Here is a 15,063-nt window from a genome sequence, read left to right as displayed (position 1 = left end):
GTTTGGAGCGCGGCCGGTTGTGTCACCACCGCCTCCTTTCCCTCACGCCTCTCCCTGTGACATCCCCTTGGTATCCTTGGCTTTGGGCTGGTGATACATCCGCGGGTAGACTCGGGGCTCGCAGCTGCTGTTTTACAGAAGCTTGTGTCGAAATGTAAGGTGGGAACAGTCGCTTTTGTCATCCTGAGACGCTCTCGGTGCTGTTCTAGATCCGAGGTGAGCTAAGTGTGTGAGCAGGAGGAAGGGAGAGTATGAAAATTGCATATGTAAATAGCGAGCCTGGGCCTGGGCGCTTCAGGCCCGGGGCCCAACCTTATCGTGACTTTCCTGGTGAACCTCTCGGCCCTGCATCAGCAATGGGCACTTCTTGAAACTGAAGAAGGAAGTGGAAGGTTTCACTCTGCGTCGCATGAAATGCAAAGCACTGCATCTTAATTAAAGCTCAGTGACACAATCCCGGGATGCTTGCTGCCAGGAGTGGTGTGTTCATGTGTTGTCATCCCTCACCCTGACGAACAGGCCCTGCAAAGGTAGAGAGCTGTGCTGGCGGAGCAAGTGCAGCCCCCCTGACCCATCATAGTCCAGGCACTTGCTTTGTCACCAGTGCAGCCCTTCAGCTTGGAGCTCAGGGTTTTGTGCAAGTGCTGTTAATAGAAAAGAATGAACAGAGGAGGGGAAAAGGTTAAAATGCATTAAAATTAGAGGAAAGCGGTGCTAAAATGGTGGCAGTGTTTGTGTTCCCTTAATGAAGATGTGGCTTGTGGTCTTGTATCAGAATATTAAGTAGCACTCTTCTTGGTTGTTTGCATTGAAGTTAAGCTCTTTGGTGGGAGGGGAAGAGACCATGAGCTGAGTATGTAGTCCTTAGCATCCCAGTAGGCCTCAGGGGAAGGTCTAGGACAACTCTCTGCCAGGACACCTCTGCACCAGGACATCTCCCCACAGATTGGCAGATTATACAGAGCTGTGCCGGTGTCCCAGCGGAGAGGTGTCCTGGCAGAGAGCTGTCCTCTCCCATCAGAGAGACTCAGCACCCGGAGCAATTCTGTGCAAAGGTATTTCTCCCTTGGTTTACTTGGTATGACAATTTGGTTCAAAGTAAACAAGCTGCTATTAGGGAGATTTGGGTGAGGAGACATAGTGCACTAGATGTACTGTGGTTCTGGTCTGTCTTCATTTTCCTGTGAGATGTTTGTCTGCCAGCAGCACAAGAAACTTGGCACTTTGAAACAGTCCTCTCAGGTCCATTTTCAGCCCACCCGTTCCCTTCCCATTAGTTCCAGTACTCAGTGTTCATTTTCCTATTCCTGCTTCATCATCAAGCCTCTAAACACTTTGTGTGCTCCTGGGAAACAATTCCCTTTCTTAAGGCACTTCCCCAAGAACTAGTATGTTCTGTTAGGCTTGTGAGAGTTATGTGCTTCCGTCACCTATTTAATTATAAATATTGGCGTGGAGGAATTCGACAGTGACAAGCATATTCTTTTTGAAGCCATATATGCTGAGTGTTGGTGATACGTTAGGCCTAATCATATCTCAGGTTTCCATAGTTTCGTTTTTCACCCTGGACAGTTCTAAATGCTGCCACTTTAAACTACATCTTTGTTGGGCATAATTATTTCTAGGGAAGATGACTAAAACACTGATCAGTGGCACAATCTAGTATTACTATTTTTTTCCTAAAAAAAAGAGAATGCTTCTATCTACTACTCAGTATAAGCTTGCTTTTTGTGTTTCAGTGTGACTAATGTGGCAAGGCTGAAAGAATTGGTCAGAGTAGAAGAGAAAATTACCTTTTGACATCTTTTATGTTAGTGTTGCTGTGTTAGAGCAGAGGAAGTTTTAAACAAACTTAGCTTGCTTTTCCTACCCTGTATGGATTTAAGTTTGAATTCTGCCTGAAAATAGATGATAGAAAAAAATCTGAAAACTTTTTTTATTACTTCAAGAGGGTAGGAAGGAATTTAATTATACTGCTATTTTGTTTGCATATTTGTTATGCTCTGTATTTGGGTTTGTATAATGGAAGCGCCCAGCCTGCCTTTGTGGACCAGGATTGCAGCACATTAGGAGCTGTAAAATCACAAAGTGGAAGATATGATCTCTGTTTCTGGGTAGTTTAGCCTAAGCATAAGGTGAAAAAAGGAGATAAATGAAACACCTTAACCTCCCTCATCTCCACTAGAGAAAATAGTGACAGATTTAATGTTCACCTGCATATTACAAAGTCAGTTGCTTTGAGTTGGTTATGAGAATCCCTCAGGTGCTGTAGTAGGGAGTACTTAACGTACAGTGTACTGTCTGCCCTTTATTCCAAGAGCTGGAGTTTTTTTAAGTTATGTTTAATTTTACTTGCTGCCAAGTCAACAGCCAGTGCTGTCTGAAGATGGTACTGTGTGCTGGGTTGACTACTGTAGGTGCCAGAGTCAGGCCGTAGGTGCACCTTGTCTTGTGGCAGGATTTGGGTGGTGAAACCTACTGAGGTGAAACAGATTGAGCAATGTTACATTGAAGAAATCCTACAAATCATGTTTGTTACAATGATACAAATTTTCTGTTATGACTAGCTGCAAATTTTTTTTGCTAAAATCTTCAGGTTTTTATTTTTAGCTGTATTTTCTCACTGTTTGAAGGTTTTTTCACTTTTTTTGGCAGTAGTTTTCAAAGGAAGTCACATTTAGGAGTTGTTTGGGAGAAGCTTTGTTTCTGTGACCTTTATTTAGAAAAAAAAATAATCACATACAAGAAAGCCTCATGACTTGTCTCTGTATATTTAAAGGCATAAGATCCTAATTCAGATCAGATTTAAATTTTCAAGCATGTCAATGGAATTCAGCATACGCTTTTTGCTTTCTGAAAGTTAAGGAAGGAACCATGGAAACATTTCTAGGTCCTGATGCTAAAACATTGTTTAACAGCAAAACAAAAAGTAAAAGAAGTATTGCCTGAGGGTTCTTATCCTGATGTTGTGTATGGGCTGATTTTATAGGGGAAGGAAAATTCTTAGAACATTTAAATAAGATAATACAAAATATATTTGATGCTTATTGACTGTAGCTGACTGGAGCCTGCAGGATATTTAGGTGACTGCTGCTGAGATCTGACACGCCCTGTGCTTGTCACATCGCCTTGTTTTCTCCTGATGAAGCTTTCAACAATGGCACTGGGGACCCTCTCAGTTGTGGAATTCCTACTTTCTTGTCTCTGCATTTGGCAGTAATCTGGCTGGAAATAGCCAAGGGAAAAGTGGATTCTTTCCGTGCCTGACATTTTTCTAGAAAACAAGTTGATACTAAGGTTCCATTTATTTTTTTTTTTACTTGGGTATGAAGTGACAGTGTGATGCAGGAACCAGTAAATGAAGGAATTAGGAAAAATATATAATAATACTTTGAATTATTTAAACTTCTTTTATGCACAGGGAGATATTGCTTCAATAAGTGTTGGTGCAGTGTTCTGATTCTTTTGTTTGTGACAGTAGACTCAGTTTTTTGCACTTTCTTCAGTGGCTCAAAAAGCCCAGTTGCCACTGGGTACACTGCTATGCAAAAATAGAGTTGGTGAGTGAAAGGTGCAACCAAAAGCTTCACCCGACTGAAACTTTTAGAGGAACTGAAGACTACCACAGATGCATGCATCTCTGTTCCAGTTTTAATGCAAAGTGTACTTCCCAAAACTGCACAAAGGTATTAACTTTCCCATTTAAAAAGTTATGCAGGCAGCAAATACCAAAATGCATCGTGGCAGAGTAGTTAAATGTAGAAGTGAAAAGGGGTAATTTCTGTGGAAATTTAGTCTTGATGGATGCTCCTGTCACCTTGGTGTGGCAGGAGGTGCTTGGTGCACACATCTGTTTTGTTTCCTGGGAGCTGAAACCCTGACCTTGCCAAAGGTCTTAGCAAAACTCCCATTGACTTTCCAAGGGCTCAGCTATCTGTTTTCAGAGGAATTTGAGTAACTCGGTGCTAAGGAGCAAAGGGTGTGCGAGTGGAGGTGAGGTGTTTGTTCAGTTCAGGTGATTGTGTTACTGTGAGAACTAGAATGAGGAAGAAGTTCACACTTCCCATTTAAAAAATAATAATAAATACAACATTTTCCTTCCCTTTGGACTGGTTATCCTTGACTTGGAGTGCTTGTAGTGAAGACTGGGAAGTGCTGAGGGCTGATGGTTTACACTTTTCTGTCTCTTCCCCAGACCAGTAGCTTACCCTGTCACCAGCCTGTGTTATTAACATTGCTTGGGGGGAGAATTTGTATGAAGTAAAACAACTGTGAATTTGCACAAATATCCTGCAACCTTACTATAAATCTGAATTTAAATGTGTGTCGATACAAAGAATTGTATCAACAATTAAAGATTTAAATGTGCAGAAAAGAAGCTAAGCTCTCCAGTGGACTTCATCATGTATCAGCTGAACATCCACTCATAATGTGTTGTGTTTGGCTGCCTAATTATGTAGATAGAAATTTGAAAAGTCTTATGCGTTGTACAACCTGTGCATTTATCATTATATTGCAGTGCAGCTTTTTAAAGATCCTTTTGGTGAGCTGTTAAAAATTTTCAAGACAAAAAAAGAAAGTCAATCACTGCTTTTGTCAATATTTGGATGAAATATAGTGTGTGTATCTCTTGATTGTTGATGAGGACCCTGTTACAGGCAGCTTCCTGGTGAATATAAACATGAAGAAAAACAGTCATTGCTGTCTATTTTGGTTACTTCTGGAGCTTCTCTACGCAAGATAATTTGGTCTCTTGCCCTCTCCCTAGAAGCTGCATTTTAATGTTTAACTTTTAACATTAAATATAATATTTAACTAAGAAAGCCTTTTTAGCCAGTGCTAGCATTGTGGTTAACATACTACAAACGTGTTTAGAAATAGTCATAACTTGTAAAAGGAATTAACAATATCATATGTTCTGAGAAATCTTCTTTTTCAAATTAATTTCTTTTAGGTGGTTTCTTTGAATTTTATGCCTACAATTGTGTTTTCTGCTAAATTGATAGAATTTCCTTACTTAGTCAGTACACAAAGGCATAGAGCCATGTAGTTGCCGTGAAGTTTGTTTTGGTTTAATCTTACAATACAAATTCAATGCAAAATTGCCCAGAGTTTTCAGAAGGGTCAAGGATTGTTATGCCCATTTCAGACCAGATAAGTGGGATTTAAGGTGGCTGGCTGACTTCACACTTTGGTCTGAGACCCAGAATAACTTGAATCTGCATGTAATACAGACAGAGACAGGAAACAATACTGCAGAGGGCTAGCATGACTTGCAGGTGATTGTGCAGCAAGGACTTAGAACAGTGCAAATACACTCCCTGTTGGCTCATGTGCAATCAGATTGTTCATTATTAGGGGATACTTCAGGACCTGAAGACTCCAAGCAGGATTTGGGACCCTGGTGCAGCAGCCATTTCAAAACTGTGCAGGGTTTGTCTTCACAGTAGCAGCAGCTTGTTCATCCAACGTAATCTGCAGGGCAGCAGGGATGAGCCTGACCTCTGTAGCTGCATCACTCGGATGGATCTGACCAGTGCAATGTCTTGGTGGCTCCACTAGAGATCAATTAATATCATAGAGATATGAAAGCAGTCATCATTTAAAACAACCAGGGGGTTGCTGTGCTATATACAGGCACTTCTGAAGGTGGAAAAAAAATATTTGGCAACAAGGACTGTTAATTTTTGGTTTGTTTCTTAAAAAAGTTCATAAACACTTGAGTTTGCAAGCTGTAGCACAGCTGGTATCACTCTTGACAAATCAGTTGACCTTTTCATTTCCTTATTTTTTAAATGTCCTTTCTCTGTCTTCCCTAAAACTGAGTTTTAGCAGTGTCTGTTAACCAGAAGTTCACAGGCTAGGAGAATAGGACATTGCTCAGAAGGCTAATGGTTTAGGTTGAGTAGTGGAAGTGTGGAAAAACGGGTGAGGTTAAAATGTTGAACCTGTGAAGTTGATGTAGAGGAGAGTGGAAAGGTTAAAGTTAAAACTTAGCCTAAGAAAACCTGCATGAAAATTTGGGATTATATTGGATGCATATGTGCTTGATTGGTCTGCTTTCTCACTGCAGAACAAATAAACTGCCAGTTTTAATTTGCACATGTATCCTAAACTGTAACCTGTGCATTTGGATTTAGAGTATGTTTGAGTTCATGCTGAAATTTGGTTTATACGGATAGAAAGCAGGCTAAGACATCTCTAGTAGTTACATGCTACATGACTGTATGTCTCTACTTTTAGGAAAAGTGTGTTTGCGAGTATTTGTGTTACCAGATTTTGACCTTTTTAGATAACATAGTTCTGGGTGCAAAAAAACAGAACAAAACAAACCAACAAAAAACAAAAACATAACAAACCACACCTAAAAATGCTTTTGTATTCCCAGGTTGTTGAAAAATTAGTTTGTGTTAAGAAACAGCAGCTGAAACGGGTTAAGTTGGTAATTTGTAGAATTCAGATGAAACTGGATTACAACTAAAACTAAAGTGGTTAGAAATGAGTGGTGTTTAGAGGGAACTGGGTGCCTTCTTTGTTCTGACATCTTGTGTGATATCTGCTGGGGTTTTTTTTTCTGTGGTTTATGTATGCTGGTTTGTATTGGTGGGATAGGTCATCCACCATATGGAAATAATAATATATTTGCTTTGGGACATAATTCATCAGATGATTCGGCATTAACAGAGGAAAAATACATTCATATTTATTTATTATTTTAAGAAAGCATTTGCTTGAATTCCATCTTTGAAGTACTGTGTTTTCAGAGAGGGTAAACATTGATATCCAGAGTTTTCTTAAATCTTTTCCTCTGCATTCTTCTTAAAGATGATGAAGAACTTTGAAAATCAGTGACAAAACATAACTCTGTCTTTCTGGGGGGGCTTAGGTGTCCTTAAGAGGTGGAGCCTGTCTGACCTGTTCTCCTTGTGGATGATCTGGAGAGTGAATCTACTCAGCCATGTCATACGGAGCCGGATTTGGGGATCCTAATCAACTAGCCCAACGCATAACTTCTAACATACAGAAGATCACACAATGCTGTAAGTTGCATTTATGCATGCTTTATATAAAACTTTAACAATGGTGGTGACCTTTTTTTTGAGGTTAGTTTCTCAGACTAATTCATGGGAGTTCACTCTTTGACTTCACCTTCTCATTTGACAGGTTTGTGGCAAGCTACACAGTAGATCCAGTCCTTTCTATGTATGGTTATGTGTGATCTATCCTGGGGAAGTGTAGTATCACTCAGTATTTGCCAAATGAATAAATCATTAGTAAGATGGCTGCTGGTAATAAGCCAGTTTTGTCCTGACCAGTTATGTGGCACCTTAAGATGATAGGCTGAGATGTTTGCTGAGCAAGGATTGCATCAAATATTTGCTGGAGCTTGTTTAGCAGGGGCAGAAGCTGTGGCCTTGCAACTTGTCCTTGGAAGTACATATTGGATATGTAAATAGGATTGTGAAAGTTTTAATATACTTGAGCTTAGATTCATGCCATCTAATTTTTTTTAACCACGTATCTGGGGTGCTCAAGTTAGAGGTAAGCTGGACTGCCAGGGTTTTCAGTCCTTTTCCCTTTCCCTCAATTTTTAATTTTATTTTCAGTATTAAATATGAAGCAAATACAACTTGGATCTCTCCAATTATGTGAAGGAGAAGGGAGCTAGCCATGAGCAGCATATGACTAGGTTTTAGGCACGCATGTTTTTGATGTTGTACATGATGTAGTGTGCGTGGAGAAATGGGGTTTTTAATTAAAAGTTTAGATGAATTTTAATCAGTTAAGTATGTCAGTTTTATAAGAAGTTTGATCTTTCTTTTGCAAGACAAGTTTTAGGAGCTGGTATCTGTAGCCCTGATTAGTGGCACAGATTGGGCTTTTTTTGTATTTTCCTCCAGAATCTATTTAAATCCCAGAAGACAGGAAGAAAAAATGCAGTTTTGCTTTATTGGAGAGTTTCTGTACTTCAGGATTGTATTTCCTCAAACCTAAAATTAACAGACAGGCTCAGTAAAAGCTCATATACCTTATTTCTTAAAATCTGTTCAGTGAATTCAGTAGGTCTCATGGCTTCTAACTTGGTCTTCCAGAGACACGTAGCAGCCTGTGTTGGACACTGAGGCTCGAAGATGTAAAAAAGAGGTCTCTGTTGTCAGGTGAAAATGTAAAATGAGATCAATGGTTGAAACTATAGCATTGTGATATAGCTAAACATAATGAAATATCATCTGCTGGATTCAGCAAGTCCTGAATCTCATCCTGCCACTTTCATGTCCTCTCTTGCTTTTGCTGTGCCTCCCCTCCCCTCAGGACAAACAAGACATACTAAAATTTAGCAAGCTGCCCAGGCTTAGATGCAAGGAGATATACTTGCAAGGGTCACCTGCAATCCTGCCTTCCTTTCCTTTTTGAAATTTACGTGGCTGAAGTCTGAGCAATAGACAGGTGCTTCATCCATTGCAAGACCCAAGTCCAGATCTCTCTTAGCCCCACTGCTGTGTGGCTTCAGAAACAGGAGCTTTGCCTTTAAAAACTCCAGCCAAGCACTTTTCTAGGACTGGTAGTTACACAGCTGGATTTCATCCCTTACTCTTCTGTAGATCTGACTGAACTGTTAGCACTCAGTTACTCTTGTAGTCAATACTCGTTGGGTAGATTTTATGAGGATCTGGATTCTGTGGGCATGCTGAACATGTTTCTTGGACTGAGCTTTCCACTTTTCTGGCTATTTTGTTCCCATGTGTATTACCTGTCCAGCTTTCTGTTGGAAGGTGTGAGCTGTGGGAACTTCCAGGTCAAATGGGGAGAAGCCTGCAAACTTAGAGAGCTGTAGAGCTGGTCAGCTGCTGAGTAGGTGTCTTTTGGACTGCAATTCATCATCTTGGTTAGGGAGGGAGGGGAAGAGAAGTATCTTGACCCTAAATCCATGTTTTTCCTTTCAAGCGGTTGAATTGATTTTGTGCTCTGTCCAGAAATTCTTAGCATTTGTGAGATGTGTCAGCACATCTGAAATCTTCTTGGTTTAACTGAGTTGGGTGGATATTCTGGTTTTCAGAGTGAGATTATTAATAATAGAGTACAAGGGGTGGATATTCTGGTTTTCAGAGTGAGATTAATAGAGTACAATAATTACTTTTCAGATTACTGAACCTTTTGAGGAGGTCCCTCAAAACTAATTCACGCTTTAGTTATCATGCCAGCAAACTGAATACTGCTACAGAGATATAGATGAGATAGAGGCTAGTTTAAAGGAAGCTAGCTCTTCCAGCTAGAAGCTGGCCCTTTAACTTGTGGGAACTTCCTGAGATTGACAACACTGTGCTGTTGAGATTTCATAACACACTAGGGTTTTACAGCAAGCAGTGTTGGTCGGAACAACAATCTTTACTGTAACATTTTGTCAAGGTTGAATTATTACAGACACCCTCCAAGTAATAAATTTGTTCTGGTTCTTGATTAGCAGTTCTTAATACGCCATGCATAGACAAGATAAAATATGTCTATTAAATGCCTCACACTGCATAATGCATCCACATGATTCTGCTGTCATATTCATACTCATGATCCTCACCTCCCTTCTTTCTTAGTTCATGTAGCCCACTGTTACTGATTGACAAGTAGCACTCATCCCTCAGCTAGGGAAACACCACTTAAATAATTGTATCAGTTGCAAGGTAATATTCTTTTTACACTGGGTTGTTCTGTGGTAACGGAGAGGATCTATATTTATTTCAGGTAACAGCTCGGTTGGCTTAGCACCTTTTTAACTTTAAAGAACAGACTTTTTTGATCTTGATTTCTTGATCCAATCATGCAGTTGATTGTTATGTTGGAGACGTGTTAAAAGTTGTAAATTGCTTCTGGCTCGATTGAGCTGTTGGTGAACTACTACAGTAAAAGTTACCTGTAGTGGGCTTGATGGGTCATTTTTAGGATCCTGAAGATACAATTGAGCTAGCTAATGGGAAGCAGCATACACTGCAGTCTGCACTCAGCTCTCTTGGAAGCCCAAGTGTGGAAGGCACCTATACGTGTTTGGGCTCCCAAACCCAGAGCTTCTATGGAAAGAAGGTTCTTTCAGCTGTTCTTTAAAGAAGAATCTCGGCTCAGTTTTGTGTTTCCAGCATTTCTTAGCAACATCTAGGGAATGAGTCTACTTTCCTCAGCCTGAAACTCATGTTTTGCTTATCAACAACATCTCTAAGCTTAGATTTATAGAATTACTCTGCACAGCATTTCTCTGTGCCTTTTGTTAAAACTGTTGCAGTGAGAATCTGAAAGTGCAGAACTCTAGGCTTTTCTTGCCATTGGCTGTAGAGCTGCAGGCCTCAGGCAGGAGAGTGAGAGTCAGGCTCTCAGACCCACTCTAAGCACTTGTAGAGGGTCCATGTGACCATTTCTGACCAGAACTGTAATACCTGTGGAACCTCCATCACATGTGGTTGAGTGAGCTGCAGTGCTGTGTGCTGAACCTCAGGGAGGTCAGCAATGCTGCCAGCCATGTCTTCCTGGCTTGTTTTTAGGTCTGTGTTAGCAGTGATGAGAAGCAGATCTGCAAACAGCTAGGGAAGGTTCAGATTGAAATGGTAGCACCAATTAAGTGTATAATGAGCTTTGGCACCTCTTAGGCTTAGGCAGCTGCTAAATTTCTGTGTTACTAGAACACAATTTATGATTAAGGTTTAAATGTCTGTCTGTCTGGAATCTGGTCCAAAGTAATTGTAATTCTCATTCCAGGCCTATCTTACATCTGATTATAAAATCTAGATGACAAACATTGTGTTGGACTACTGAAACAGGTAATTAAAGATGTCTGAGGTTTGTTCCCAACTTCCTGAATATGGAATATGGAGAACAGAATATAAGGAATGATGTAGGGTACAGATCTCCATCCTATCTGTGCTTTGTAGATGTAGAATCCATTATTAAGGTATTTTAATCAGTGTTTACTGAAGGAGCATTAGTTTCAGAATGGGGTTTCACAGGTTGCACTCTCACTTAAATGGCAGATTAACTTGCAATTACTTTCTTCAGTATTTTCTTGAAAAATTTCCAGTTGGTTGCTCATTTACAACAACTGTGTGATGTTATTTTTCATTCTTTTTTTCTTTTGCTCCCTCCTCTTCTTGAACAGCATGTAGAAAATTGGATAAGAAGAAATCTGATCTTTCAACAAATAGAAAGATGAAAGTAGAATAAGCAAAACAGCCAAAAGCCTAAGTTTAAACCTTTCAGACTTCATACGAATGTGTAGATGAGGGGGAGCAGTTCTTTGAAATCTGACAGCTTCCTGCCTTTTAAAATATTTGCTTCTCTGTGTGTAGCAAAAAGAGAAAGCCTTTTGTTTAACAAAATGTTCCCGAAAGGGAGAAAAATGGGATTTGCATTCATCTACAGGGAGAACTCCATAGTAATAAGAGCCGGAAGGATGTAGTTAGAGGAGCAAATGCCTCTGTTACTCAGCTGGAGGGACTGGACTTGTGTTCTGAGACTGTGCCAGAAGTAAGCAGCATTGGTTTTCCTCCTCCAGCATGCTTCTCAAGTCTCTCTCCCATGTGTGGGTCATTGAGGAAACAGACTTGGTATGCCTTTTCTTTTGCTCCTAGTGTTTTCTTTGGAGCTTCCAAATATGTCACTCTGCAATCCCTGAAGGAAAGAATGGTACAGGCTAGATAGGTCACTGTCGTGTCTCCACTGGCAGACTTAAGCTGAGGTTAGGGAGATGTTGGTTTAGAAGCAGTTTAGAATGCTGCCTTTTGCCTGGCAACACAGAACAAAGCCTGAAATTGATAAAGTACACCCAGTCTTTGAGTTTTAGGGTATTTCTGGTTTGCAAACTGTAATCAAACAGTTACAGAACCTGTGCTAACTGAATTGAGGCATTCATGTTCCCTCTATATTTTGTGCAGTGGTAGTTGCAAACCCAGTAAGAATAGTATGATCTACCCTTGCTCAGTATTGGCAAGGTCAGTGATAGAGCATTTGACTTGTTCATGCACACTGAAAAGCAGCCTAGCTGGAGAAACACATGTTCTTCATAGTGCAAGATAACAAAAAGAAAATTAAATTCAGTAGTCACAGTCCACAGCTAGAGGGAATCTGCCAAGCTTTGAGAGATTCTTTCTCATAAGGACTGTTGCTTTCATAAGGACTTTCTTTTATGTTTGTTAAAGTAGCACAAACACCAATTCTTATGGAGCACATTCCCAGAAGGTCAGCTTCAGCCAGCAGAGTTCCCTCTGTCATGTGATACATTTCCTGTGACAGAAAGTTTATCTAGTATCTGTTGGATCCTAAGTTTATGTAAGCCAGTATTTTCACTGATACATAGTTAAAATGGGAGTTGAATTGCATCCATCATGTGACTTTAGCTTTCACTTCATGTAACTGTAGAAAATTATAAGCATAGATTAAATCCTGAAAAATACAGAGTTCTGATATATGCCTTTTTGTTGTGGTTTAAAAAACAGGCTGAAACCTTCATGAAAAACTGTCTGCTGCTGTTTGTAACACCAACAGATTTGCATGATTATTCTTTAGCTGAAGAAATATACAAAAGGGCAAGTGAAAATCAAATGAAATTGCTGAGGTGTTGAAATCAGAGCCTGTATGAGAAGAAAATTCTGTTGTGTCTATATTTAAAATGCGGTTTTGTACAGGTGTGTTTTTAAAGCAAATAGGAAGTAAAGCTTGTTGAGACTTCTCACGTTGATATTGTCAAAAGTTTCCAATTAGCTGCTGTTAACCAGAATTTAACTGTGTGGGAAGATACTAATTGAAAAAAAAAATAATAAATTATTAGGATTATTGGATTTAGGATGAAGTTTCAGTAAAGGCTGGTTGTTCAGGTGTTTTAAGCACCTGCTGAGGAATTGAACTTGATTGAATCTCTTATATCCAAATCAAAACTTGAATGTGAAGGATAATAGGAGGAGGAATTCAGATATTTTGGTTCTTTCTGAGTGCCTGTCTTTCTGCAATCAGGTGAAGTCATGAAGCCCACAGTTCTTTCAGAAATAAACTTATGGGAACTTAAAGTGTGAATTGTTTGCATACTGTTCCTAAAGGCCTTGTTCTGTAAAGTAGAATATATATTTAAAGTAATATGCCTCACAGGCTTGTTTATTAATTTGGAGAGTTTTGTTATTATTTTCTGTGTTTTGTCTTGTTTGATAAAATATTTTGGTTCTATGAAAAATGGCATAAAAACAGTCTCTTATGTGGATGACACTGCACAAGAGGAACAAGAATTTATTTATGCTAGTGTCTTTTGCGTACACCTCAGAGTGCTATTTCTGCTAATTTGTGCAGCAAAAGACAGAATTTTCCTTGTCCTACTCTATTTTGCTCTGCCTTAGTTAACTAGTCTGGGGGTAGTGGGACAGAAGAGGTCTGGAAATTAAGCCATCCTAGTTTAGAGGCCATTTAAACAGCAATCGTAAAATTGCTGTGCAATGTGTAAATACTGAGGTGACTATGGAAGACATCCACAATTTGCATCTGTTGCTTTTTCTGATGGAGCAAGCATAAATGAACTCTCCTAAAAAAGACAACTTTTGCAAACCAGCCCAGATTTTCAGCAGAAAGGGGAAGGTGAACTGGCTCCTTCCTGTCTCTAGAGAGTTAATTTAAGAGCCTCTCTAAAGTGCTTAAAATACTTACACCAGTTAGTTCTGTTGGATTTTCCTCTTTAAGGACAGAAGGAGATGGTCTACTGAACTGCTGTGCAGGAGGCTGCACTCCTGTTTGGGCTCAGAATAAACCCAAGTCAGTGGTTGGCTGCCAATGACCCTTGGACTGACTGCTTCTTTCTTATGTCAACCAGTCTGTGAGGCGTTGCATGTCTTTGCTTCCATCTTGTCTCCTCAGTTAGCTGCCTGTGTTAATGACCTTGACCTCTTAAAAAAACAAGCTTTCTTCCTGTACGTGGGTTGGGTTTATAGTGTTTGTGCAGCTACTGTTTGCTGCAGAATCATGCATCATTTTTATAACTTAGTTACCAATATTCTTTAGAGAAATGTTCAGACTTTGGGGTTTCAGGGAGTTATCGGGGACATTTTAGGTTATGAAGTGGTTAGAATTTGATTTAATGATTTCCCCTGGGCTGAGCTGTAATAATTGATCACATAATCATTTACTGTGCACTGAATGTGTATTTAGTGTGCTCTATGCTCATATTAGAACAGGCACTACTTCAATCCCACTTCCCAGTGTCCTTGGCAGACCATTGTAAATGGTAGTAAACCAGCATGAAATAATGACAGCTGCACTGAAAAAACTGCAGGTAGGTCCTGAACTCCAGAAATTGTTACTGAGGTTCTTCATCACTTGGGGACATGATTGAATTTAGAAATGCTCGAAGCTCTAATAAAATTCAACAGGAGAGGGTACAAGACTTGGTGTTTTCCCATTCTTATGTACTTACCAAGTCTTTAGTCCTTAGAGCTCTGAGAACAATCTTAATCCCCATCCTCATTTTGTTTTCTTATTCCCATACATACTTCAGTTACTGTTTCTCTGCCCCAGTGTTTTATCTTTTTCTAGTCTTAAACATTGAATTAAGACATAATAAAGCAAATAACTTAAAACTGTATTGTTGAAGTTTTTAGATATTTAATTCCAATTAGGTGAGCTCTTGGGCATGGGGCTGCTATGTACTAAGTTGGTGTCTTTTGACTGGTGTATTGGATTTGATTCATCTAGTGAACTTTCACTCTTGGTTAAAGTAGGGATAGGAATCATACAGCACAATGGCAGTGTAATTTGTTTTAAATCCTCAGTGGGTATGAATTCAACTAGGAGCTTTAAAGAGGCACTTATACAAAAAAATCCAGTCTGCTGGATTTATTGCAACAACATTAGGTTACTATATATAAGCTTTTATAAAAGATTGACCCAGGAATGTTTTATGCAGCATCTCTCCATATTTAGTCAAGTACTTTCAGTTGAAGTGCAGAAAGAAAGCACATTGAATTGGATTTGAATAATTGGAAGAAGCTTGTCGTCCCTGAGAAAAAGCAGTTTAAACTGGTGTAATTATACAAATAATGCTTCTCTTCC

At 39.6% G+C, this 15,063-nt stretch overlaps 1 protein-coding gene across 1 annotated transcript in view; it reads left to right on the top strand.

Annotated features, from left to right (window-relative positions):
• Window positions 1-6,958: 6,958 nt before the first annotated feature.
• STX7 (syntaxin 7) overlaps window positions 6,959-15,063 on the top strand; it is a 23,829-nt gene continuing 15,724 nt past the window's right edge. The window contains exon 1 of the mRNA XM_009999128.1: window positions 6,959-7,040. Within this exon, the coding sequence (XP_009997430.1) occupies window positions 6,959-7,040 (82 nt within the window). The remainder of the gene's footprint in view (window positions 7,041-15,063) is intronic.

Source organism: Chaetura pelagica, unplaced genomic scaffold (genome assembly GCF_000747805.2).
Source record: "Chaetura pelagica isolate M959 unplaced genomic scaffold, ChaPel_1.0 scaffold90, whole genome shotgun sequence".
NCBI lineage: Eukaryota > Metazoa > Chordata > Aves > Apodiformes > Apodidae > Chaetura > Chaetura pelagica.
The sequence above is the reverse complement of the archived record's forward strand: the minus strand, read 5'-3'. Positions and strand labels throughout refer to the sequence as shown.